The sequence below is a fragment of the Pelodiscus sinensis genome, chromosome 14 (assembly GCF_049634645.1).
Source record: "Pelodiscus sinensis isolate JC-2024 chromosome 14, ASM4963464v1, whole genome shotgun sequence".
Taxonomy (NCBI): domain Eukaryota; kingdom Metazoa; phylum Chordata; order Testudines; family Trionychidae; genus Pelodiscus; species Pelodiscus sinensis.
Genome location: NC_134724.1, coordinates 24590580 through 24617213, shown reverse-complemented (window position 1 = coordinate 24617213; position 26634 = coordinate 24590580). Strand labels below are relative to the sequence as shown.

The 26634-nt window shown below is 44.0% G+C and overlaps 1 protein-coding gene across 2 annotated transcripts in view; it reads right to left on the bottom strand.

The window, feature by feature from the left end:
* The window catches only part of SCG3 (secretogranin III), a 50967-nt gene extending 32931 nt beyond the window's left edge, over positions 1-18036 (bottom strand). Inside the window, exons 1-8 of one of the 2 annotated variants that reach the window (XM_075897244.1) lie at positions 14872-18036; positions 14204-14256; positions 13580-13625; positions 13272-13490; positions 12027-12169; positions 10831-10992; positions 10317-10494; positions 2509-2622 (exon numbers count right to left, since the gene is read on the bottom strand). In XM_075897244.1, coding sequence (XP_075753359.1) covers positions 2509-2622; positions 10317-10494; positions 10831-10992; positions 12027-12169; positions 13272-13490; positions 13580-13625; positions 14204-14256; positions 14872-14959 — 1003 coding nt within the window. In that variant the 5' untranslated portion in view covers positions 14960-18036. The remainder of the gene's footprint in view (positions 1-2508; positions 2623-10316; positions 10495-10830; positions 10993-12026; positions 12170-13271; positions 13491-13579; positions 13626-14203; positions 14257-14871) is intronic. The other variant, XM_075897243.1, reaches the window with a different exon arrangement.
* Between the last annotated feature and the right edge of the window lie 8598 nt (positions 18037-26634).

The following is a 26634-nucleotide window of genomic DNA, read 5'->3' as shown; positions in this document are numbered from 1 at the left end:
ATGACTTGATTTAATAAAAGATTTATTATTTTTAATATATAATTCAGGGACATAGTTTCCACATGACTTCAGCCACCAGACAGGCAGAAGTAATTTGGGCAGCTTAATGCTATAGTGAAACAGGGAGAGACTATGTTTCCATCTGCCCAGATACTGTTTCCCCCATTGTCAAGCAACATGGGATTTGATGCTGCTTGCTAATTCTTGTCTGAATGAGCAATTAAAGAGCTGTGGCTTTTTTTAATAAAGCAATTTTTTCTTTTAACATTTATAATATTTATATTTTACTGTGTTTTTACTATATTTTACTATTGAGCCCATATCATAGCACCTAAACTGAACTAAATAGCATTTGTACATAAGCCATATCTATTAAATCATTTTGTATGTCGGTGGGTGCGTCTAGACCAGCAAGATTTTGTGCAAAAGTGGCTGCTTTTGCGCAAAAACTTGCCAGCTGTCTATACTGGCTGCTTGAATTTGCGCAAGAGCACTGACTTTGTAATGTACAAAATCAGTGCTACTTGCGCAAATACTTTCACACTCCCGCTCAGGAAAAAGCCCTCTTGTGCAAGAATACTTGCTCAAGAGGGCCAGTGTAGACAGGGAAGAATTGTTCTGCGCAAAAAAGCCCCGATGGCTAAAGTGGCGATCGGGGCTTTCTTGCGCAAAATCGCATCTAGACTGGCCACGGATACTTTTGCGCAAAAGCACTTTTTGCGCAAAAGCATCCTTGCCAATCTAGACGTGCTTTTGCGGAAATACTTAAAAGTTTTTCCATTAAGGGAAAAGTATTTCCACAAAATCATGCCAGTCTAGACGCAGCCTATATGTATAATACTGATTATGTCACTTTACCAAGCTAATATTCCCTTTTATGTTTTCTGTCCTTGAACTCTTGAAAATATTTGCTCAATCTATGAAGGTCAAATTTAAAGTCATTTCTCAAGTCAATCAACAGTAAATCTAAAAAAAGATTACCACAGAAGCAACTTGAGACCTATGAAAGAGCTTTTTCCATTACAGTAATTGCTCTGATGAAACAAAAAATCTCCCTCTGTGTGTGTCTACAAATCACAGATTTGCAAGGCATAACCTGACTACATCAGTCACTAGAACGTGTTGTCACCAAAAACACTTAACCTAATCCCTGACGTTTTCCCCTTGTGTTATCCTGGCAAATTGTTTCCAGGATTGAAGTATTTATTTCCTTAAAGCAAAGCCAATTTGAACAAATATCCTAAATATTAATAGACTAAATGTGTCCCTAATGTAACTCCATTGACTTCAGTGGAGATAGATCAGAGATAAAATTAGCCCATTATGCTTTGGCATAATGCTTTTAAGAGAAGCACACAAGTCACACTATCTCCATTTGCGAGGACGATAGTGAAACCTCTACAGTGCTTATATCAATCACTTTATTGGATGTGGCACTTTTAATACATATATAGAGACTATGCAGTAAAGGACCAATACTGACAGATGTTTGAACATATGATGCTTTTAGCAGCCCACTAAAAAGGAGTGCAAGACTTGTCCAGGGATTTACATTATTTAGAGTACAAAAATAATCCTGCTGTGTATTTTCATTATGAGCTACAGAACCTTCTGTGACCAGGTTACTGATAACAAACCCATGCAATTACAGTAGGATCCATTAATAAGATTTCTGCAACTGCCCATGTCATACAGAGAATGGACTCCATGAAAGGTCTCTGCTAATCCTGGCTTGGTGACAGGTTGATTTATTTAGCTGAGAGGTCAGAATTTTATTATGCAGAACCAGATCAGTGATAGTTGGGAAAGTGGTGGGGTCATGGTGAGCTCATGCAGATGAGCTCTCCTCCTGCAGTGCTGGCTATTCAGTTTGAATGGCTATGGATGCTTAATGTGCAAGAGTACGTGGATGCCAAAAGAGGAGGTTTTGGGGGAGAGTTTATACCATTCCAACATCTCTTCCAAAGAAAAGAGTGTGCATAGCCAAGGCTGGTAATAAGGGGTCTTGAGAGCCAGCAGCCTCAGAGTCCATTGCTGAGCTGTGACTCAAAATTACAATGCAGCAAATTCAACAGATGCTATGAGATTTACACGATCAAGGTTCCCAGAATTAAACCCACACTACTAGAGGAGTTTGTGGATGGCAGAATAAAGGTCCTGATATGTAGGATTTCTTTTGGGAAAATATAAGGACCTGATTCCTCACCAATGTAATACCACTGAAATGAATGAAATTACACCAGTGTCAAAATGGAGTAAAATGGTGAATGAGCTTCTACATTCACATTTGATTGATAACCTTTCATTTCATAAGAAAAAACAGTGATACATATGAAATTCAACACTAGTATAAAAAATGATCATAAAAGTGAGACCTCAATATTCTGAGTGCTCAAGCCTGAAATAAGACCGGCATCAAGTGGGATGACAATATAATTATCACTGTTAGCGGTATAAGAATTTTGGATGAATAATTGTTATTATAAAGAGTAAAGTATGTGCTCTCACCAAGATATGAAACGCCTTCTTCTGGTGTGATTGTTCCATATTTAACCATCATCTTCACAAAATCAATCAGTGTCTTCATGATAGTTATTAGGGTTTCTTTTTCTTTTGTCTCCTCTATGTTAAGGGACAAAGCAAAATATAAATAGTCAGAACTACGGCCAACTCAGAGACATTCAGTCCTGTAATATCTTTGGCAAGTTCATGCATAAAAACATGTCCTTGTCATGAAAAGAAAAGGCTGAAATGGCTTAGTGAAGAGGACAGTTGTCCTATATGTTATGCACTAGAACTGCTTCTTCAAAACTGTTACAATCTGAGGAAAAAAGTACTGTAGGGATCTATTCAGGCCCAAATCTATTCCTCTGTAGTTGGCCCAGAATAATTTTGCAAGGCCCCTGAGCTATAAAAGCTGTAGAGGCCACATCTTATTCTGGGGAGTTATTTACCCTCCAAAGCTGCAAGTTGCTCCCTTACCCAGTTTCACTTGTCCATGACTTCATTTGGGGTTGTCAGCAAAGGAACCTCCCCAATATCTCACAAGGAAAGATGGGCTCTTCTTACCAGGAAACACAATGGACTCTGCAGCCCAAAGCACATGTGACCTCCATAATAATGCTAGACTCTTAGGCCTAGATTTTTAATGGTATTTATGTGTTGGTGTGCTCAGGTTCACAACACCTAAAAGATTTAGGAGCCTAAATCTCACTTTCAAAAGCTATTTAGGCACTTAGAAATCTAAATCCCATCTACTATCCACTAGGCATTGTGATGCCGAGTGCAGCAGTGCATCAATACTTGTAAAATCTTAGCCTGAGCTTTTCTACATGGATTTTGCCCTGTGTGTGTCAAAGCACTTTACAAAGGAGGGCAAGTATCATTATTTCTATTTTACAGAGGAGGAAATGAAGGGTGTGTATATGCTGTAGCAGGAGATGAGCCTTCCAGCCTGGGTAGACTGACTCATGTAAGCAAGGCTCAAACTAGCCCACTAAAAATAGCAAGGGAGGGTGTAGTTTGGACAGTACCTCAACTCCCAGGTCTGATTTTGGGTAACTAGCCTATGTCTCTGGTAGAACTGCCATGTCCACACTGTTATCTTCAGAGTACTAGCTTGAGTCCATCTACCTGGGCTGGAAGTTTACTCACAGCTTCAGTGTAGACATAACTTAGGATGAAGTGACAAACCAGGGACAGTTTTCTGACTCTCAGTCTTCTTCCCTAGCCACTGGACCACATACCTCTCCCATTTTCTTATTCCTCTGGGAAGAATCTATCGTAGTGTAGGCAATATATCCTGCCCTGCAGTAGCAAGATAGCCCAGAGACTTCCTACTTGAGCACTATTCCTCTTCCCAAACTTACGCCCCAGAAGATGGAGCCACTAAACTGTCTGCCAGACACGAAGTGGGTTAAATGGAAACAAAACTATATTCTACCACTTTCAAGTCTATGTAATTAGTCATTTCAGGAAGATGGATCTTCAATGACAATTACATTATTTTCTCATGGTGACATTCACTCCTGTGCAGAAAGGTAGCATAAGAGCTATGCAGCATTTAGTTCCCATGAAATCTCAGAACAGGGGTGCTACTCTGCACAGGGGTGTGTTTCACCCCCAGTGAATAGTTCTGAAAGTTGATGTCAATGTGAATATAAATGTTTACTTACTAGTACTTTTACTTGAAACTCCTACAGAATGTGATGCCTGCATGCTCCCCTCAAGCAAAGACAGTAAAATCAACTAGCTGCTTATTACTTGGAACTTGAATCATTAGTCTTTGTACCTATAAAGAGCTTTTTTTCTTTAAGCAGACTTGAAATAAACCCAAGATCTAGGATGTCATGCATGGCATTTATTTATTCATTTATACATCACTCTAATTGCAGCTGCATCTGGATCCTTCACTTGAATTAAAAACATCTAATTAAAATAAATTTACCGGCCACATAGCTGAAGCAAAAGACTGTCTTCCTGTATAAGACCAATAACTCCCTGTGCTGACTGTACCTCATTCCATAGTACTATTCAAATAATCATTCTAAAGTCTGCCTCCACACCTACTCTACTTCCATTGATGGCTAGGGATTGGCTGCAACTCAATGCACTGTCTTGGCAGCTGAGCAGGAGATGTCATCTAGCGTTTTTTCCTATCTGGATTTAGCATGGATATGTGGGTCTTAGGAGATTTGCCTCATTTAAAACATTTTAGCTTTAATGAGAGAGGAAATCCTGGACTGGCAAGATTAGGCCCCTAATTTGCAATGCTCTCAATGCTACAACTCAATAATACCATTTAAAAAACAATAGGAAGGTTCTGATAACTGAGAACCGAACAAGTCTTTCACCATAAAATCTCAATTTATACATAAAGAGTGTGATGTTTCAATAATGCATAAATCCCATGGTCCTGGAGCGTTCTTTTACAAGTCTCATGTCCATTATATTTCAACTTCCCAGCCTTGATTATACAGGCAGTCCCCGAGTTACGCGGCTCCGACTTATGTCGGATCCGCAGTTACGAACGGGGCTTTTCTCACCCCGGAGGACACAGGCGGCGGGACCACCCAGACGCGCCGTGGTCCCTCCCTCCACGTCCTCCGGGGCGAAAAAAGCTGCTCCGCGTCTCCCTAGTCTGCTGGGAGGGGGGCCCCAGCAGACCAGGGAGACGCGGAGCAAAGCCGTGGAGGACGCGGGCAGCAGGACCGCGGCGCGTCTGGGCTGTCCCATTGCCCGGGTCCTCCGCGGCTTTGCTCTGCATCTCCGCGGCTTTGCTCCCCCCCCTCCCCCCAGCAGACCAGGGAGACGAGGAGCAAAGCCTTGGAGTATGCCGGCAGCAGGACAACCCAGACACGCCGCGATCCCGCTGCCCGCGTCCTCCGTGGCTTTGCTCCGCGTCTCCCTGGTCTGCTGGGGGGGGGGGGGGCAGCAGACTAGGGAGACGTGGAGGACACGGGCAACGGGATCGCTTTTCTCACCGCCAACGCCTGGGGTAGAGCAGCTGAGGCGCTGCTGGGTTGATCAGCGGCTGATTCCAGGAAGCCCGGGGCAGAGCAACTCTGCCTCGGGCTTCCTGTAGTCAGCTGCTGGTCAGTTTCAGCAGCGACTGAATCTGGACGCCAGTTCCGACTTACATACAAATTTGACTTAAGAACAAACCTACAGTCCCTATCTTGTACGTAACCTGGGGACTGCCTGTACTCCAAAGAAAACAGACAAAAAGAGGGAAAGTAAGCTTCTTGCACTAATGAGTAATTTCTACGTATTCATAAGGGGATAAACTCTGTGAAATATGGCTGCAAATTGAGGCAGCATGGGGTGGAAGGGTGGCTTTACATTACTGACTCTTCAACCAAGGGTTAACCTAAACATTGGAAATATTGGCTGGAAGAGAAAAGACTGGAGAAGATGCCATTACTCCAGGTAACAGGTTAGCCTCATGGAAGTTATGACAGGCTTTGCTGTACAGCACTCCCCCCACACCCTAAACTTCTCTTTTAACATCTACAGGGTAAATCCTATTCCCAGTAGGGGATACTAGGTTGGAAGTGGGGCAAGAGAGAGTGGCAGTGCAATCACTCTGTGGCTATTACTGCAGCCTCTGGACTGCAGCATCTTACACTGCTGTTGTGCCCCATTCAGTGGAAGTTTAGCCACTAGACTAGCTCCCAGGACTCTTTTGTGCACCAAGACATAGGAGATCCTCTGAGTTGTTCTTCCCTAGATGGAAGGGGTGCGGACCTTCAACTTCCACTGTAGAGCAAAACTGCATCAGTTCCACTATGTTCACAGCCTGATGTGACAGGAGGCGAAGGGGTTACAGAAAGATATTCCTTTATTTGAACTAGCATGACCTGTCCTGTTGTGATGGTAAACATACACATGGCCTCCTCCCTCCCCGCTGCTCCCGGGACCGGGGAGGCCTGGGCCGGCTCAGGCTGTGAGGCCTCCTCCCTCCCCGCTGCTCCTGGGAGTGGGGAGACTCAGGCCATGTGTCCTCTTCCCTCCCCACTGCTCCGGGGATACTGGGGCACACATACACTCTCCCCTTTGCTGTGGTGGTAGGAGGTGCGCACGTACTTTTCCCCTCCCCATGGGGGGGGCAGGGCCTCAGCAGAAGGGGGCAGGGCAGTAGGTGGGGCTGAGGGCCTGCCTTCCCCTAGAAACGTCTCAAATGTTCTCTGTGACAGACGGTGCAACAAACACTTCTTTTATAATAGCGTAGATTACCATATTGTGCAATTAGGTAGTGAGTATCTGCTGTCTGCATTGGCTTGTTGCTAGTCTTCTTGTATTGTACAGTATAAGGTATAATTAAAATGACTTCTGAAAAACGTAGTCAGGGCCAATTTTGGCTTGGTAATCCAGAACCTAAAGAAAGACTTTAAATCCCAGGCTCTGTTATCCCTCTGTTTTCGTAGTAGACCAAGCACTAGTAAATAATTATATCTCCAGAGCTACAGTGTCTACAGCAATCATAAGCATCTTTCTTGCTCTTCCTTTAAGTAACAAAGGCTCCGGATTAAAAAATGCATTTTCTGCAAGACAAGACTAGAGGATTAGAGATTAAAGATCTGATGCAAAGTTAACTGAAGCCAATAGAAAGACACTCACGCTTTGAAGCAGATCTCAACATTTTAGTCTATCAAGCACAGGTTTATAGGATCTGGCAGTTGGATGAAGATTTTCCATTGTGGGCAAAGCTAGGTTGTGAGAAAGACATGAGAACCTGACACTTGATAAAATGTGAGAGATTTATAACAAAACAAACAAAACCTACTCTTTGAAATCCCTGAAATGCTTAACAGGAAAATATATCCAAGATAAAAATAGCATCCAGATATGCACAAAAATTGTGGTAGAAAAATTATTCTTGCACCAGAAATGTATATCTTTCAATGACTGCAAGATAAACCAATCTGGAGGCCGGAAGGTGCCTCATGTACAATCAGATGAAAGCTGCACACTGGATCTATTGTACATGTCTGAAATGTCCTAGAATCTAATCTAGAAGTGGTCTTACCCTCCAGCAATCATAAAGAACATCTTATATCTACAACTGGATAGCAGACCTTGAGGCCAAAACTCCTTGCGATAGGAAATTATTTTGAGGGACTAGAATTAATGCCTTTGTAAAAAGGCTTGGAATAATGCCTGCTCCTTGTGTTATAGAGCAGCCGGAGTTGTCATGAATTTAATATATTTTAATACTCTAGAAAAAATGTATTGGACCCCTGGAAAACTTCAGACTTGGACTCAGGGATTCTAATCTTTTCTGTTAGGGTATGTCTAGACTACATGGCTTCATCGACAGCCATGTAGATGAGTTTACTAGACATAGGAAAATGAAGCAGCGATTTAAATAATCGGCACTTCATTTACATCAAAATGGCTACCGCTCTGTACCGATCAGCTGTTTGGCAGCACATCAGGGCAGTCTGGACGTGCCGTGGTCAACAAGGGAAGCCTTTGTCAACCGCTCCGGTATGCCTCGTGAAATGAGGTTTACTGGAGCGGTTGACAAAGGCTTCCCTTGTCGACCACGGCGCGTCCAGACTGCCCCGCTGTGCCACCAAACAGCTGATCAGCACAGAGTGGTGGCCATTTTGATGTAAATGAAGTGGCAATTATTTAAATCGCCGTTTCATTTTCCTAGGTCTAGTAAACTCATCTACATGTCTCCGTCGATGGAGCCATGTAGTCTAGACATACCCCTAATGCTTGAAAGATTCAGGGACAAAGAAGCATATATCTCAGGACTGTCCAATGAAGAATACTGGAAAAAAATACAATTCTCTGAAGGCCCATTTTAGAGAAAGACATGAACATGCCAGTGCCGCTTTGTATATAGGAAACTCATATCAGACCTATGGGCTCACAAAAGGAGACAAAGTTTTGCAAGAGAATTTTATGGATTGCCACAAGGGTGTGACTCATATACGTGAACGATGTATCTGCACATTCAGTGTTGGGATGGAGCCTGACCATCTTAGAGCCAGCTTCTCAGCCAGTGATTTTTTTATAATAAATGGGGAGCTAAAGTTAGAGCTAAATATAACACAGCAAGCATTTATCCTCCTCTCTTGCCATATGTACCCCTGGCTTGCCTCATTACCTCTGTTATTTATTCTTCTGTGTTCCATACTGTCAGGGCTATATACCAAACAAGTCATTGCTATTTCTGGAATAGTGGCATGAAACTCACCCACCACCATACAATTATGTGCACAGCCTTCCACATGCCAAAATGTCACTAATGCACACAATGAGGAATCAGGTCCACTGTCAGGCAGGGACAGGTGGAAACATTTTCCCACTCTTGGCAGGGAGTCCAGTAGCACTGAGGAGCTGTGTGAGCAGGTTTTTACACTGCTGTTTATAAATCAACATGCAGCTGCATTATGTCACTGCCTCTTCCCCGTCCTGCTCTGACACAGGGGAGCAGGGTGGACTACAGGAAGAGATGACAGAGCCATGTGCAATGGCTAGTGCCCTGTTCCTTGTTCTTGCCAACCTACTGAACTGTACAGGTCCCTCTCTGCTTTGTGGACTGAAAGTGAAGAGGAAAAACCAATGTGCCAGGAAAAGATCCCCTTTGCATTTGGTTCCTACTCCCCACTCCTTGCCTGTGGAAATTTGGGGGAGTATCCAAACTCCTGCAGAAGAAGGAATCTGCAGAGTAAGTGGTTGTTGGTTCCGATGAGAAGAGGGAGCGAGCAAGCGAGAGAACGTTGCTGGCTGTGGAGAGTGAGAGTGGGTGTGAGACAGAGAGTGTGCTGACAGAGTGTCTGTGGCTAGGTGCCACAACCTAGCTCATAATAAACTGGGACGAAATAATGCCTAACTCCGGAATAGCAAGAAGTGATTCAGGGCTTTCACTGCAATATATAGGAAACTCTGTGGTTTGTGAATAGAGTGGGGAGGCTAAGGCAAATTCACCTGCACCATCCTTGTGTTGATGATAATGTAGCCTGAGTCACTTTTTTCATCTCCCCTAGCTTAGGAGACAAGAGTATTACTGGAAATATCTTTAGGTTAAATCGAATAGAAAAATTCAAGGTTCTTGGGTTTCATAGCACATGCCTGGTGGGGCTACAGAGGCAGCATACTTTGCACCTGGTGAATAAAGTTAATCACAACACTCTCTCCAGCTGATCTAGATGTAAGGATGATGGGATCCAAAGCAGTGTTCCCTCTAAGCTGTGCTATAGCACACTTCACAGTTGATTAACAGCCCCACCCAGTCAGAGGCTCTGGGCACAGCTTAGAGCAGTGGTTCTCAACTCGTTTCAGTCCACAGACCACCAGGCCAATCAAAAAGTTTTTGTGGACCACCTCTGGCATATGTAGCACAAGATGAACGACACAGCAACCGCTCAGCACGATGGCGGCAGCTACACTGACGCTCAGAACCTCAGATGGAAGTTACTGGCAACAACGCGGTTGCGTCCTAGGTGACACTATGGATGACGTGCTGCATGCTTGTGAACACGGCGTAAAACAGTCTAATGGTGGCACCTGCTCATGCCGTGTGACTTTGGACAATGTTCCTGTGGACCCCCCAAAAAGTCACCATGGACCACGAGTGTAATCCATGAACCACAGGCTGAGAACCACAGGCTTACAGAGAACACTGATGGAAAGGCATGCAGGCCTCCTCATTTTAAGGAAAGTCCTTAAAACATGGGAATTTGAAGTTAAAGGCTTCAGGCTAAGAGGAAGAAAATGGGGGAATCCTCTGTATCCAGCTTTTCCAGTATTCCTTACTAAATATTTCTATGAACACAAGACAGGGAAAATATAGGGCTCACCTGAGTTAAGACTTTTTAGCAGTCCATAAAAGTTTGGGAAATACTGGAGATCCTCAAAATTATCCTCAGAAGGTAGCTCATTTCTTCTTTCCAAGACACTGGAGGAGGGCCATGTGTTATCCAAGGTATCATCAATTTCTCCATTCATAACACCAACTTGATCAGCAGTGTTCAGTGTCTCCACAAACAACATTGAAAAGTAAATATATATATATTTATATAAGTCTACAGATAATACCATTAAAAGACCAAGCAACAACATCATTTTTTGCTGTGTCTCAACTAGCACCAGCATTTCTGTAATTAGAAGGTCAATGAGTTACTCAGTTATTCCAATTTAGGATCTTGTTATAAACTTTTATGTAATACACTGCTCATATTTTCCAGCTGCTGGCATTTAAATTTTTTTATCATTTCCAAATTGAACTAATTATTCCCTAAAGCATAGAACAGCATATTGGTCTTCTCAGACTATTTGGTAAATGAGTTGAAATGATTAGCTATCAACAATTACCATTTTTTTCTCCTGCTTTTCTTCTGTATCACTGTCTGTTCTGCTTGGAGGATAATCAAGATCTTCAGACTCCTTCTCACGATCTTTTGCTTCATTAGCAATTAACTGTTGTAAAACCCCCGCCACTTCATCCTCTAATGTATAGGCCTGGCTCTCTGTGATCTGTTAATTTAATAAAGGATTTGTTTTTTTCTTAAATTTAATGTGTAATTTGAAAATTGAATTTTATAAACTGATCTTATGTTAGTTACTCCATTGCTTAGCTAGCTTGCTTCAAGACTGAATGTAGTCAAATTAAGTTTAAAACCTACACAGATTTTTTCCCACTACATAAAGGACTGCTTTTCGCTATATATCAGTTCAGTGCCTAGCACAATGGGTCACTGAGCTGACTATAGCCTGTAGATGCTATTAAGAGAGAATACATATTTGATACTATACTGTTACATAAAGATGGAAAATAAAATCCATTGTCCACAGCTCCGGTGAAGTGCATTTGTTCTTTTATGTTAAATCTTAACTATTTTTTGAGCCTGCTCTGAGTCCTGCAACTGCCCACACAGATCTTCCACTGAAATCAATGGGAGTTCAGCATGCAGCAACTGCAGGATTAATAGGGTAGATAATAGTACTATTAGACTAAGACATAAGGACTGGGTAGAGCAGTAGAATAAAACTATCATCCTTTGAGACCTAGAATCGAATCCATTTTATAGCATAAATCAACAAAAAAAGCAGCACTTATTCGGTCAGATCCTCAGCTGGTGTAAATCACGGTAGTGTTATTGAAGCCAATGGAGCCATGCGGATTTACACCACTTGAGAATTTGACCTATAGTTGACAAAAATCACAAGACAGTACAAAAGAATTCAATGAAAACAAAAAGTGAAATAAAAATGAGTGTGCTGCTCTCCTTGTTGTCAGTGGACTTTTATTTTCACACCATAAAACCATCCTATAACCTGGCATCTTTCATAGCAAAGCTCAGTACTGGAACAGCTGGGTTACTGCACAGTAAGATTGATGTGCAGTGGCACAATTGAGTTGAGAAGCTTGCTCACTCACACATCCTGATTCAAGCCAGTACAAATAACTTTTCAGATGCACAGACATTGCATTCAGCCCCACTTAAAAAAATAAGGAAGGGAAAATAAACTGATAAAATAGCTAAAGGAAATGATAATAGGAAACTTACTAGACCCAGATTTAGAAGCTTTGAGACAATTTTGTCAAATACACCTCTATCATTTTCCTCATAAATTCTTGTGGCAATCTTCTGGACGATGTCTTCAGCAGTTAAGGGAGTACCATCTAACTGATGAAGGCCATCTGGATCATCTAAAAGGATTACGATTTAGCTATTCACTGAACATCTCTATTTTATTTGATTCGAATATATATTAAAAATATCTGTACGTTGCTTTCTCCTTTCCACACAAATACCCACTTGTCTCCAAATGCTGAAGGAAAGTTACAATTATACTTTGCTACAATTGTCTGTAAAGCATTATGTCAATAACACAATGGTCTTAATGCACAAGTGCTTACCTTCTTTTGAAAAATGCCTTTCTCTGGCTGAAGCTTTGCAATGAGCACCAATAAACACAGGGAAATCTATTCAATTGCTGTTTGTAGAAAAGTACTTAAAAATAATATAACATTGCTCCCGTATGTGCTCGTGTTGTTGGTATTTATTTTAATCATGTGGCTTTGTAGAACAACACAGGTCATAACATGTTACTTTTTCCTGTTTGGATTTCAGCAAATCAAAACGTCGATCCTGCAGCCCTTCCTTATGCAAATCATGTCATTCTAAGCCAATACAACAGAGAATATGATGTGCAGACTTTGACCCATGACCAAAATGTTTTGATGTAAATATAAAACACCTCGAGCCAAATGCTGCTTAACTTACTCACAGGACTTAAACCATTGAAGTAAATGAACTACTTCTGTGAGTAAAGCAGACATAATCTGGTCCTAAATAATTTTTCCTTATTTGCTATGTGAAGAAATAACAAATGTGCTGAATAAACGACTTAATATCTGAAATAAACAGGTATGCAAAATAGCACTATATTCCTAAATACATTAAATGTGCTTTCTTTTTTCTAATTTAAGTATATAGTTTATGAGGTTTATCATTAGGGTACTCCTGTAACTGAATGTGAAGGCTCTAAAAATATGCAGATTACACATTTGGATCAGATCTGTGGAAGTTGTCTGTGATTATTGCCAACAACCGTGAAATTTTTTGTGCTTGTCTATCAAGCTGTACTTCTGATGTGGTAAGTTTCTAACAAAATTGACAATAACAAATTTATAGACGACTGATGAGTATTGTGCATTTTTAGATAAGTAATTTTGTATGATTCATAATTGCAATAACTTGCATGAAAAATCAAACCTATGAGTTTAGGAAAAGATCATTATGAAATACCTTGAAACTTATAATCCAGTCCACTTTTAGTGGAGTCATAGTCATCTACCAGCCTTCGGTTCTTGGTGGAGTCTGCATCATCAGGGGCTGGTTGTTGATGATCATATAGGGAACTTCTTATTGATTCACTCTCCTTTTCATTCCTTTCTTTTCCTGCTACTGACTTTAGCAGGTTCAAGTCATCAGTAAAGGAATAATTTCTGAACTCTGGGTTATTTTCTGGAAAATGTATTAACACATGTCATATTTTTAACCCTCACAATACTGTACTATGCAGATGACTATAATTAATAGAGTCCATGTTTTACCTGTAGGGACTGTTTTCCTGATTTTGCCTGCCCCAGCTTCAGCAATCTGGTATGTGAGAACAAATCCAAGATAGGAACAATAAGTACGTTGTAAGCACACATTCTTTATTCAATTATACACTGTACAATTTATTTTCTGATTTTATTCTGGAAAAGCCTTATGGCCTGACCTGTATTCTTTATTCTAGAGTTAGGTATAAGTTTGCATAAGTATGATCAAGCCCTTAGGGTTGTTGATGGGTTGTGGTGAGTTGTTTTGTTTTTGTAGCATTGTATCTTTGGGTTAAAGAAACTCTTAATGGAAAGTTGTAACATATTGCAGAGCTGTAGATGGATGCTGATCCTGCCTGACTTCAGTGTGAATTTGGATGCAAAAAGACTTGTGCAGTTGGAGCTGATGGCATCTAGACTAGTAAAATTTTGGTTTAGCTCATGATTAATACTTAGGAACTACTGAAACTCTAAGACATTTCACCAACGGCTACAGTATTCATTATAGTCTTAGAGTTTTTGTTCAGCTGTCGAGATTGTCATCAGTCGCACAGCTGAAAGCTCACCAAATTATATTTACTAGATTTAAAATCTCAAACAGCATTTGGATCTTTTTTTTTTCATTTTATTTACCTGTTCCTCCAGTGGTCTCTCCTCACTTAATTCTCTGTTGTATAGACCTTTATCTAGAATGAATACACATACACACACACACTCAGTTACGGTAAGTGTTGTACACACAGAGGCAGTATAATAAAAATGAATTGTAGTTTTCCCCCCTTAAAACACATGAATTGAAAATTGATGTAAAATATAAATTCTTATGAAAATAAAAAGAAGAGGGAATAAACCAAACATTTAAATTTGGGGAAGAGGGTATACTTTCCCCCCCAGAAGAGAAAGCTCTACATACTGAACAAACCTTGTGCTCTCTGATCAGACCCCCCCCCCCACACACACTTTAACAACTTGTGTAAGACCTTGACTAAAATAGTAATAGCATAATCGGATTGGCATAATCAAGAGATTAAAAGATCTATGACATGCAGAACACTACCACAGAAAAAGAGAGAGTTGGATAGATAAAACAGCCCTTGGAAAAGAACAAAACGTCATTTAAGAGCCGATCCCCACTCCTGTGCCTAATTTCCGTTTTAATTACCCCCCCTCCCTCAGTGTGTTGATTCCTTGGGACCTAATCCTGTTTAGCTAAGAGAGAGCAAAGTTTTAACTCTTCCTCCCTGCTTCCATGGAAAACTTTCCCCATCTCGGGGCAAAGGGATAATGAGGCCGTGACCTACCTCTGCTGCCCTCGGGCTTAGGGAAGCCGTGAACCTGGCTCAGGAACAGCGCCAGCACCTGAAGCAGCGTTGCCCAGTTGAGACCCATCCTTGTGTTCGTCGGGGCGGCTGGCGAGAGGTGAGGCTGGCTGCAGGGCTCGCGGCGAAGCTAGGCTGAGGAATAAGGAGGCTCCCTGCTTTGCACAAGCCGGCTTTGTGTGCAACCTGAGCCCCGCGCCGAACCCCGCCGCAGCCTGCGGCGGCCGCTCAGGGAGCTGTCCGAGTCCTGTGGTGCTGAAGCCTCCCAACCTGCGGCGGCTAGAAGCAGCCGGCGGGCTGCAGAGCTAGGGCGAGGTGCGGTGCTGTTCAGCCCTTGTTCCCTTCCCTGGCAGAAATGGATGAGCTGGTCCCCGCGGGGAGCTCGGGACAGGAGTGGGAGGAGACGAGGTGGGAGGAGGGGAGATTGCGGATGGAGGAGCATGCGTGCACCACCTGGCTCCACAGCCCTGGCTCACCCTGCTGGATGGAGCTCTCCGGGCCTGGGCCGGGAAGGCGCTGCTGCTGTGACTAACGAGATCCCTTTCACATGCAAATGCAGAGACTTTCCGTTCCCTTTCTGATCTGCAGGAAAACAAGCTCGCCGCCTAGCTCGTTCCCGGAGAGCCGATGTCACCGTCCCCACCCCACCGCACGGAGAAGGTCAAATCTGACTGAGGCGTTTTTATGATATCCATCAAACTGGTGCACATGACATATGATTCATGGGCAGCGTGGGCCAGCTTTCTTTCCTAATTACATTGAGATGGAACTGAATATCACGGTTTAATGGTAGGACAACCTTTAGGAGAAAGCCCAAGGGAGACTCAGAACATGCTATTCGGATCCCCGTGCCACGCCAGGGGAGAACGACTTGGTGTGGAGACTACACAGAAAAGCAGCATGTTACAAGCTTTATGCTCTTTAAGTGAAATTCGCCCCTCTGCAGCTCATGCATCGTTTAATCTCACCGTCCAGGCATATTCGTCAATTATTCTTTTTACTCCATGGGGGGCACCATCAAAAGTTTAACAGCAGCACATTTTGCAGATGAAGTTTAGAAAAAAGAACCAGGAGCTCAAATGAAAAGAGGAAATAGAACTAGAGCAGAGGTGGGGAACCTTTTTTGGGTTGAGGGCCCCTGAGCCACAGAAAAATCAGTGTGGGGCCACACACAAATGGGGGGGGAGGAAGCCAAACCCTCACTGACATGGCCCTGATTTGGAAAGAGAAAGACACTCCCCACATTCCCATCCCACACCAGAGGGGGGCACCCTAGTAGATTTTAGATTTTTTTGTGTAGCAGGGTAGGGGCTGAGTATCAGCACAGGCTCCCCAATACTGGGGGAAGGGAGCCCTGAGACTTGGGGGCCAGATCCAGGCATCCAGTCCTCAGGCCTGAGGTTCCTTACCACTGAACTAGAGGGTTAATTATGAATAACCAGATACATTTCAATTTACATATATAATCAGAAAGTATAGAAAACTCTACTGTAATTTTCCTGAAATCTAAGGGATATTTTTCCTCATCTCTGTTTTATGTTGGGGGGAAAAAGGTCATGGTGTAATTTCAATATTGTCTATCTTACTGCACCTCAATAGTTAGAGTGGTGATAGCTTACAGAATTTGTCTTAAAAACCCAATTTCTTCTGCAATTCTGACATCTGAGAACAGAGAATGCAGTAGAATGGTTCAAACTCCAGCCAGTTCCTTATACCTATTGTTACAGAAATGCTTGGGAAAATGTGTAGAACCACAGAACATAAGAATGGCCATACTGGGTCAGACCAAAGGTCCATCCAGCCTACTACCTTGTCTGTCAACAGTGGCCAATGCCAGGTGTCCCAGAAGGAGTGAATCAAACAGGTAATGATCAAGCAATCTCTCTCCTGCCATCCATCTCCACCCACTGACAAACAGAGGCTAAGGACACCATTTCTTACCCATACTGGCTAATAGCCATTTATGGACTTAAATTCATGGAGATTATCTAGTTCTTGTTTAAACCCTGTTATAGTTCTAGCCTTCACAACCTCCTCAGGCAAGGAGTTCCACAGATTGACTATGTGCTGTGTGAAGAAGAACTTCCTTTTATTTGTTTTAAACCTGTTGCTCATTAGTTTCATTTGATGGCCCCTAGTTCTTATATTATGTGAACAAGTAAATAATTTTTCCTTATTCACTTTCTCCATACCACTCACGATTTTACATACCTCTATCATATCCCCCTTAGTCTCCTCTTTTCCAAGCTGAAAAGTCCCAGTCTCTTTAATCTCTCCTCATATGGGACCCATTCCAAACCTCTAATCATTTTAGTTGCCCTCCTCTGAACCTTTTCTAATGCCAAAATATCTTTTTTGAGATGAGGAGACCACATCTGTATGCAGTATTCAAGATGTGGGCCTACTATGGATTTATATAAGGGCAGTAAGATATTCTCCATCTTATTCTCTATCCCTTTTTTAATAGATTCCTAACATCCTGTTTGCTTTTTTGACTACCACTGCACGGACGTCTTCAGAGAACTATCCATGATGACTACAAGATCTCTTTCCTGATTAGTTCTAGCTAAATTAGCCCCCATCGTATTATATGCAGGACTCAACAAATCCATGTATCTACTCGCCTGTGGCAAGTAGATTTCATCAGTCACCTTGCTCACCGGTGGCGCGCACATGTGCAGTGCGGGTCTGGCGCATGCGTGGTGCAGGGCTGGCGAGTGGATTTCGCCATGGTTTGTCAAGCCCTGATTATATGTATAGTTGGGGTTATATTTTTCAATGTGCATTACTTTACATTTATCCACATTCCATTTCATTTGCCATTTTGTTGCCCAGTCATTTAGTTTGGTGAGATCTTTCTGAAGTTCTTCACAGTCTACTTTGGTCTTAACTACCTTGAGCAGTTTAGTGTCGTCTGCAAACTTTGCCACCTCACTGTTTATCTCTTTCACCAGATCATTTATGAATAAGTTGAATAGGATTGGTCCTAGGACTGACCCTTTGGGAACACTTCTAGTTAACCCTCTCCATTCTGAAAATTTGCCATTTATTCCTATGAAGAAGTTACTCGCCCTGTGAAGTAACGATTGTTCTTCGAGATGTGCCCCGTGGGTGCTCCACTCCAGGTGTCGGGTCCCGTCCCAGCGCCGCAAATCAGAGAGCTATCAGAGCCGTGGTCCGCCGGACCGTGCATGCGTGGCTGCCCGAGGCGGCGTTCGCGCCTTTGATGTGTTGTGCGCGGTCCGGCTTGCTCAATTCCTCAGCCACTCCCTGAAACGAGAAAATGAAAAATACCAGAGCGGGGAAGAAGGGCGGGTCGTGGAGCACCCACCGGGCACATCTCGAAGAACAATCATTACTTCACAGGGTGAGTAACTTCTTCTTCGAGTGGCCCCGTGGGTGCTCCACTCCAGGTGACTTCGGAGCAGTACTCAAACACTTGAGCGCTCCGGAATTAAAGTTTTTTGGACATGCGAAAGAACTGCCGTAGCCACAGAGGAATCGGCAGCAAATTGGTTTACTACAGCGTAATGCCTCATAAAGGTAGAATGAGATGACCATGTTGCTGCTCGACAAGTGTCTCAGAATGGAACACCTCTAAGAAAAGCTGTAGTCATGGCTACTGCTCTCGTAGAATGGGCCTTAGGAGCACACACAAGAGGTTTGTTATGTATGGAGTAGCAGGTTGTAATACACGATACTATTAACCTCTCAATCCGTTGGGAAGTGATGGTTGTCCCTTGGTTCGATCCGCTAATGACACTATTAGACGGTCCGATTTCCTAAAGTGTTGCGTTCTTTCGATATAAAAGGCTAATGCCCTCCTCACATCGAGCATGTGTAACAGTGCATCTTCCCTTGAAGCATGAGGCTTGGGATAGAAACAGGGGAGAACAACTGGCTCGTTGATGTGAAAATCCCAACAAACTTTTGGAACGAAAGCTGGATGAGGTCTCAACATTACCGACTCTTTAGTAAACACCGTGTAAGGAGGTGATGACATGAATGCAGCTATTTCACTCACTCTGCGAGCTGATGTAATGGCAAGCAGAAAAAGCAATTTTGTGGTTAGAAGTTGCAACGGTATTGTAGCCAAGGGTTCAAAGGGGGGAGCGTGTCAGGGAATCCAGAACAAAGTCTAAATTCCAGGAAGGTGGTGGTGGTCGCCGTGGTGGGTTGAGGTTTGTAAGTCCTTTTAGGAACCTCCTTGTGATGGGATGAGCAAATACAGAAAACCCATCCTGACCCTGATGAAAAGCACTAATTGCTGCTAGGTGCACTCGCAGCGAGGCTATTGCAAGGCCCGTGTCGTGGAGGTGTAAAATGTAATCAAGTATCTGGGATATCCCTGCGACGTAAGCATCCCTACCATCACTGCTACAACCACGTTTCAAATCTGGCCCACTTGGCGAGGTAGGTCTTTCGAGTGGAATCTTTTCTGCTGTGTACTAATACTTGCTTGACTCTGTGAGCATGAGCGTTCGACTGGATTGTTCAGCGAGCATCCACGCCGTGAGGTGTAATGTTTCAGGTTTCGGATGGGAAAGGGAGCCGTTGTCCTGAGTCAAGAGATCCGGAAGCAGAGGAAGGGTGTACGGTGTCCTGATGGACATCTGGTGGAGTATTGAATACCAAGGCTGCCGTGGCCAAGCTGGGGCTATGAGAATTACTCGAGCCCTTTCTACAGTGATTTTTTCCAGGATCCTGGGAACTAGGACGATCGGGGGAAGGCGTATAGCAGTGACGTTCCCCAATTGTGGAGAAAAGCGTCTCCCAAGGAGCGATGTCCGATCCCTGCCCAGGAGCAATAATAGGGGCACTTGGCATTGGCAGCAGTAGCGAACAGATCTATTGAGGGAAACCTCCATTGGGTGAAAATACCGTGTAGAATGTCCGTGCGAAGTTCCCACTTGTGGTCGTGGGGAAACAGCCTGCTGAGTGAGTCCGCAATAGTATTCTGGACACCTGGCAAATAGGTGGCTGTCAGGATGGTATTGATGCGGGTACACCAGTTCCACAAGTGCATCGCTTCCATACAGAGGGATCGGGATCGAGCCCCTCCCTGTCTGTTTACATAATACATGGTGGCAATATTGTCCGTAAGGATTCTGACGGTTGTGTTCCTTATATGGGACTGAAAATGCTGACATGCATGACGTACTGCTCTTAACTTGAGAATGTTGATATGTAAGAGCATCTCCTGCGGAGACCAGCGACCTTGAACCGTCATGTTGTCCATATGCGCTCCTCAGCCAGTAAGGGACGCATCTGTTGTTATTTGCTTCGACGGTTGCGGACGGTGAAAAGGAATGCCCGCCATAACATTGGTCAACTTGGTCCACCACTGTAGGGATTGTTGTATATGTGATGGTATCGCCACCACCTTGTGAATGCTGTCCTTCATCGGAGTGTATACTGTACTCAGCCAGTGTTGAAGGCAGCGAAAATGTAACCTTGCGTTTTGAACGATAGGTGAGGCAGCCATGTGTCCCAGTAGTTGTAACGGCACTCTGACGGGAATCGTTGGAGCATACGTCAGCATGTGAACAAGATCTTGAATGGCGGTGAAACGTTCGGCAGGTAAATAAGCGCACGCTGTTCTCGAATCGAGCCTCACCCCTATGAAGATCAGATCTTGTGTAGGTTCTGGCGAGGATTTCTGCATGTTTATGAGTAGACCCAGAAAGTGAAAAACCTGAGAGGCTGTTGTCACCATGTGATTGGCCTCTGAATATGTTTGGCCTCTTAGGAGGCAATCGTCCAAGTATGGGAAAATTGTCACTCCCAGTCTGCATAAGTGGGCAGCCACTACCGCTAAGGTTTTGGTGAAAACTCTGGGTGCACATGCCAAGCCGAAAGGTAGTACTCGGTACTGGAAATGTTCTTGACTTAGCTGGAAGCGGAGAAAACGCCTGTGTGCCACATGGATCGCTATGTGGAAGTAGGTGTCTTGCAGGTCGAGGACTGCAAACCAGTCTCCCTTGTTCAACGACGGAATGATGGCATTTAGGGTCACCATCTTGAAGCGATGTTTCCTGAGGTAGCGGTTTAGCTTGCGTAGGTCCAAAATGGGTCTCCACCCTCCTGTCTTCTTTGGGGTAAGGAAGTACCGGGAATAAAATCCTTTCCCCCGAAACTGACTTGGTACCCTCTCTATAGCACCGATATTCAGTAGGCGCTGAACTTCCTGTTTCAGCAAATGTTCATGAGAGGGGTCCCTAAAAAGGGACGGGGTAGGAGGAGTGGTGGGGGGAATGGATAGAAAGGGGATGGAGAAACCAAATTGTACCACCTCCAGAACCCACTTGTCCGTGGTGATACTGGACCAGTGAAGGATGTACTGTTTTAATCGATGGTGAAACATGTGTAAAGAGTCCTGTGGTACGTTGAACGTGGGGGTCGTGCTTGCGTCCTCGACGGGAAAGTCAAATTTGCTGCTTAGGTGCAGGTTGATTGGATCATTTGAGATCTTACATTGAGGATGCTGCCGGAAGCGCTGATTGTCTTGGGGACGTGATTGATTCTTATTGAATGCATAATCGTACCTCCGTTGGTAAGGATAGTAACGTTTACGTTTATAGGGAGGTGTGTACATTCCCAAGGTACATAAAGTAGTATGGGAGTCTTTGCCAGAATGAAAAACTTCGGTGTTACTAGCGAAGAGCTTCTGTTTATCAAAGGGTAGATCTTCTACTTTATTCTGAAGCTCCCGTGGAGTTCCAGCGGATGATAACCAGGAAGACCGCCTCATTGCTACCCCCGTAGCCGTGGCCCGTGCAGCTGTGTCGGCCACATCTGCAAAGTAGTATTGCAGGCTATATATCCTTCTTGGACTATGGCTTTCAGTAAGGGTTTCTTGGCATCAGGTAGATATTGTAGTAGCTCTGTAAGCTTTGAATAGTTATCAAAATTGTGGTTAGAAAGGTGGGCTGTATAAGTTGCGATTCATAGCAATAACGTAGCTGAAGAATAAACCTTTCTTCCAAACACATCCAATTTTTTATTATCCTTGTCTTGGATTGTATTCTTATATTGAGGAGCCTTAGCCCTCCGCTGTACCGCATCAACTACAAGAGAGTTGGGTTGAGGGTGGTTGAAAAGGAAATCCAGTCCTTTAGCAGGTACGAAATACTTTATCAACCCTCTTACTAGTTGGGGCAGCCAATGTAGGGGTTTGCCATATTTCGTCTGCCACTTCCATGATGGCCTCATCTATAGGGAGGGCGATTCTTGCCCGTTGTTGCTGCTGCAAATTCTTCAAGAGACAATGTTTCTTCCTGGGAACGTCTGTTAACTGTATTTCCTGTGTGCTTGCAACCCTTTTGAATAGGTCCTGGAACTGCTTCAGGTCATCCAAGGGAGAGGCGTCATCTGGAATCATTGCTTCATCCGGTGATGACGAGGAACAGTCAGCTGGAGAAATGTGTGGCTGAGGATCTTCTGTCTCGGACAGTTAGCCCTCTTCTGGTTCTGAGTGATCCTGATGGATGGGTAAGTTTTCTGATGGAGGCGATGAAAACAATCTTTGTGGACGCTCTGGTAAGTGCTGCGCACTGGGTGATAGACGAGTACATGAAGAACCCCTATAAGATAGAGTAGCGTGACCAGGGTGGGGGCGATCATATTCAGCCCTATGGTAGCGCCCATAGTAACGGTCAGACCGTGCTGGTGAGGAGTATCTGGAGGATCCTGAACTGCGGATGTAGTAGATCCGCCGTGGCGACTGCCTAGGTGATCTATGCCTTGATGACCCCCTTGGGAGCGAGAACGTGATGGGGGCGTCTTGTTTCTATATAGACCGTGTCCCCATGGGAAGGTCCTCTAAGCACTTGATAAGATGGAGAAAGGCTATAGTCCCGGTGCCTTCGGTACCTGGGTGGAGAAGGAGACGGTCCTGGAGAGAAAGTAAGCGATGGGGAAAGCGCCCTGTAAGTTTCTTTCTCTGCAGCTTTGCAAGGCAGTGAAGCCTTGTCAATTTCTCCTGCTGGTGGAGAGCTCGGTGCCACACGCGGCTGTAGTGCCTCTGTATCGCCACATGGGGGCAGCGTTGACAGTGCTGAGGATCAGCCCGCGGTGCCGCCTGAGAGACTTGGCGGGTCGGCACCGAGGGGTTTAAAATCGCCGCCGCCGGTGCCGCTTGGTCGGCAGTTGGCGGTGCCGGCTTTCGCGCTCCTGCCGATGCCGGCTTCTGCGCGGTTTTTGGAGCCGGTGCCGGTCTCGTCTGTCCAGGAGCCCGTTTCTGCCCTGGGGCTGCTGACCCAGATGCCTCGTCAGGGCATCTCATTTTGGTGGTGTCTGGCAACGATCGAGCTGGGGACGCCTTAGTCTTTTTTGTAACGGCTGTCCCAGGAGACGTTGCCCGCTGTTGCTGGGCTGCTGTGCCCGAGGCAGGAATGGCATCAGACTCTAGCGCCTTTCCATAAAGGATCAGCTTCAGGCGCAAGTCCCGATCCTTTCGAGCCCTCGCCGTCAGTTTGCTGCAGTGGATGCATTTTTGGGGGACATGCGTCTCACCCAAGCACCTGACGCAGGAATCATGCCCGTCGGATGCCAGCATGGATTCTCGGCAAACTGAGCATTTTTTAAAACCAGGGGACGCCGGCATACTGAAGTAGTGGGGAGAGAGAAATTGACACGTACAATCTCTCCTACGCCCGTCCCCCTCAGGCCGCCGCAGAAACTGTCCAAAGTCTGTAGAAAAACTGTTCTTTTTTTTGGTTTAGAACTGGTCAATTTAACGCAAAAGTAAGGAAGGAAGAGTTCTGAACTAATTACCAAATGTGAAGACTCTGGGAGAAAACCGTTGGAAATGAAACTGACAAGAAGGAGCTCTCGTCCGCGACCGAGGGCGGCTGAGGGGAACTGAGCAAGCCGGACCGCGCACAAGACATCAAAGGCGCAAACGCCGCCTCGGGCAGCCACGCATGCGCGGTCTGGCGGACCACGGCTCTGATAGCTCTCCGATTCGCGGTGCCGGGATGGGACCCGACACCTGGAGTGGAGCACCCACGGGGCCACTCGAAGAAGAACCTTTGTTTCCTGTATTTTAACCAGTTCTCAGTCCATGAAAGGATCTTCCCTCTTATCCCATGAAAACTTAACTTACATAAGAGCCTTTGGTGAGGGACCTTGGGAAAGACTTTTTAGAAATCTAAGTACATTATATCTACTGGATCCCCCTTGTCCACATGTTTGTTGACCCCTTCAAAGAACTCTAATAGATAAGTAAGACATGATTTCCCTTTACAGAAACCATGCTGACTTTTGCCCAACAAATTATGTTCTTCTATGTGTCTGACAATTTTATTCTTTACTATTGTTTCAACTAATTTGCCCGGTACTGATGTTAGACTTACCAATCTGTAATTGCCAGAATCACCTCTAGAGGCCTTTTTAAATATTGGCGTTAGAGGCCTTTTTAAATATTGGCGTTACATTAGCTATCTTCCAGTAATTGGGTACAGAAGCTGATTTAAAGGATAGGTTACAAACCATAGTTAATAGTAGTTAATATTCATAGAAATGCAAATAATGTCTCAGTTTTGTACCTATCCTTATATCTGTGTATTGATCTATATTTATATAGAAGTCACACTGGATTAATAACCATCTCTCCTCCATACAATTTTTATAGAATAGTGCTAGCAATGATGAAAGCTCTTATGTACATAGGATTCCCTGCATCCTGCTCAAAGGAAGTCAAATGATATTCAGTTAAACACACTGGACATCAGTGGAGTCTTAGCGACATTATGTCTCGCACTATTACTACCACTGGTGAGGCTGCTTTACCATTGGCAATGATGCAGGAAAAATAGGTTAAACAAAAGCTGCCTCCAATTTAAGGTCACACAGAATAAGCAACTGGATATAACTGGTAGTTTCCAAAAGAAAATATGCAGCATTATCCATTTAATTTACAGCAGCAATCAGATTTCCCTTACAATGAAAAATTTTCCATTTTCACTTGGAGGTACAAAGTACACCCACAATACTACAGGACTATTTCTGAACATTTGTCCAAATATATATTACTGATACACTAACAACAAGCATGCACTACAACAGTTAAAAACACAATATACACTAATAAACATCAAATTTACAAGGATTATCATTGTGCGAATAGTAACCTGGTAAAAGAAATTCTATTTTTTCCAGTATATCTGTGGCGTTATTTGGAATAATCTATTTGTTTTATAGACAAAAATTGTTTTTACTACTTCCTATTCCTCTTTATATTGCATACACAGACAGGAAAAATGCATGTGTGGTATTCTATTTTGGCTCATGCATTATCAAATAAACGTCTGTTGTAAAATTGTGTATTACTGGTAATTACAAATGAGCCAGAAAGCACACAATTTCTGTCAATGCTGGGATGAATTTACAGGAACACCAATTAAAAATTTCCAATTCTTTAATGGTAAAGTGAATACATTTGACATGCAGCCATTGAGAGCACTGATACCATCAATGTTATTTTTACAGTTATGTTTTGGAATATAATGTTTTGGAAACACTTCAAGTTTACAATTTACAAGAAAAGCAGGAACGGAATATATTACATGAATGCAACATTGCATCTTTATGCTATGGGAAAGCAACTTTATTTTGTGTTTTGTTTTTTCTACCTTAATGTTGTATTAATGTTAAATTTCTGCAGTAAGCATCTTTGTTATTTAAAGGAAAAACATTGCTAGAAAAAAAGAGTTGTTAGCCAATGTGAATAATCATAATAGAAGTACAGGCAGTCCCCGAGTTACGCGGATCCGACTTATGTCAGATCCGCAGTTACGAACGGGGCCCTCCCTCTCCCTGGTCTCCAGCAGACCAGGGAGAGGAAGCAAAGCGGCGGAACACGCAGGCAGCATCTGGGCTGTCCGCTGCCTGCGTGTTCCGCCGCTTTGCTCTGCTTTGCTCCCCGTCCCCCTGGTCTGCAGACCAGGGGGACGGGGAGCAGAGCAGAGCAAAGCCACGGAGCCCGAGGGCAGCAGGATAGCCACGGCGCGTCTGGGCTGTCCCGCTGCCCCCGTGCTCCGCGGCTTTGCTCCGGACGCCTGTGGTACAGCAGCTGGGGCGCTGCCGGTTGGTCCCGTAGCGCCGCTCTGGGCGCCACTGGACCAACCCAGCAGCACCCCAGCTGCTGTGCCCCAGGTGTCTCCAAGTCAGCAGCTGCTGAAACTGACCAGTGGCTGACTACAGGAAGCCCCTACCCCGGGCTTCCTGGAATCAGCCGCTGATCAGTTTCAGCAGCAGCTGACTTGGGGATTCTTAAGAACCCTGGGGTTCTTAAGTTGAATCTGTACGTAAGTCAGAACTGGCCTCCAGATTCAGCCGCTGTTGAAACTGATCAGTTTCAGCAGCGGCTGAATCTGGACGCCAGTTCCGACTTACATACAGATTCAACTTAAGAACAAACCTACAGTCCCTATTTTGTACGTAACCCGGGGACTGCCTGTACCAAACTGGTTATCCTTAACAGCAATTGTAAGCCACATAATATGTATCTTGGTCCCTGACACTACAAATACTTATATATGTGCATGGCAAGTAGTTCTGTTGACTTCAATGAGACTATTCACTGCATACCAAGTTAATCATTATGTAAATCTTTGCAGAATTGAGGCCTTGATTGTATATTCTTCATGATAGTGATTGTCTTTGTTATATTTTACAGTGGGGCTAGGGCCTATAGGTGCTATCACAATAAAATAATAAATAAAATTGCTAATCATCGCTCAG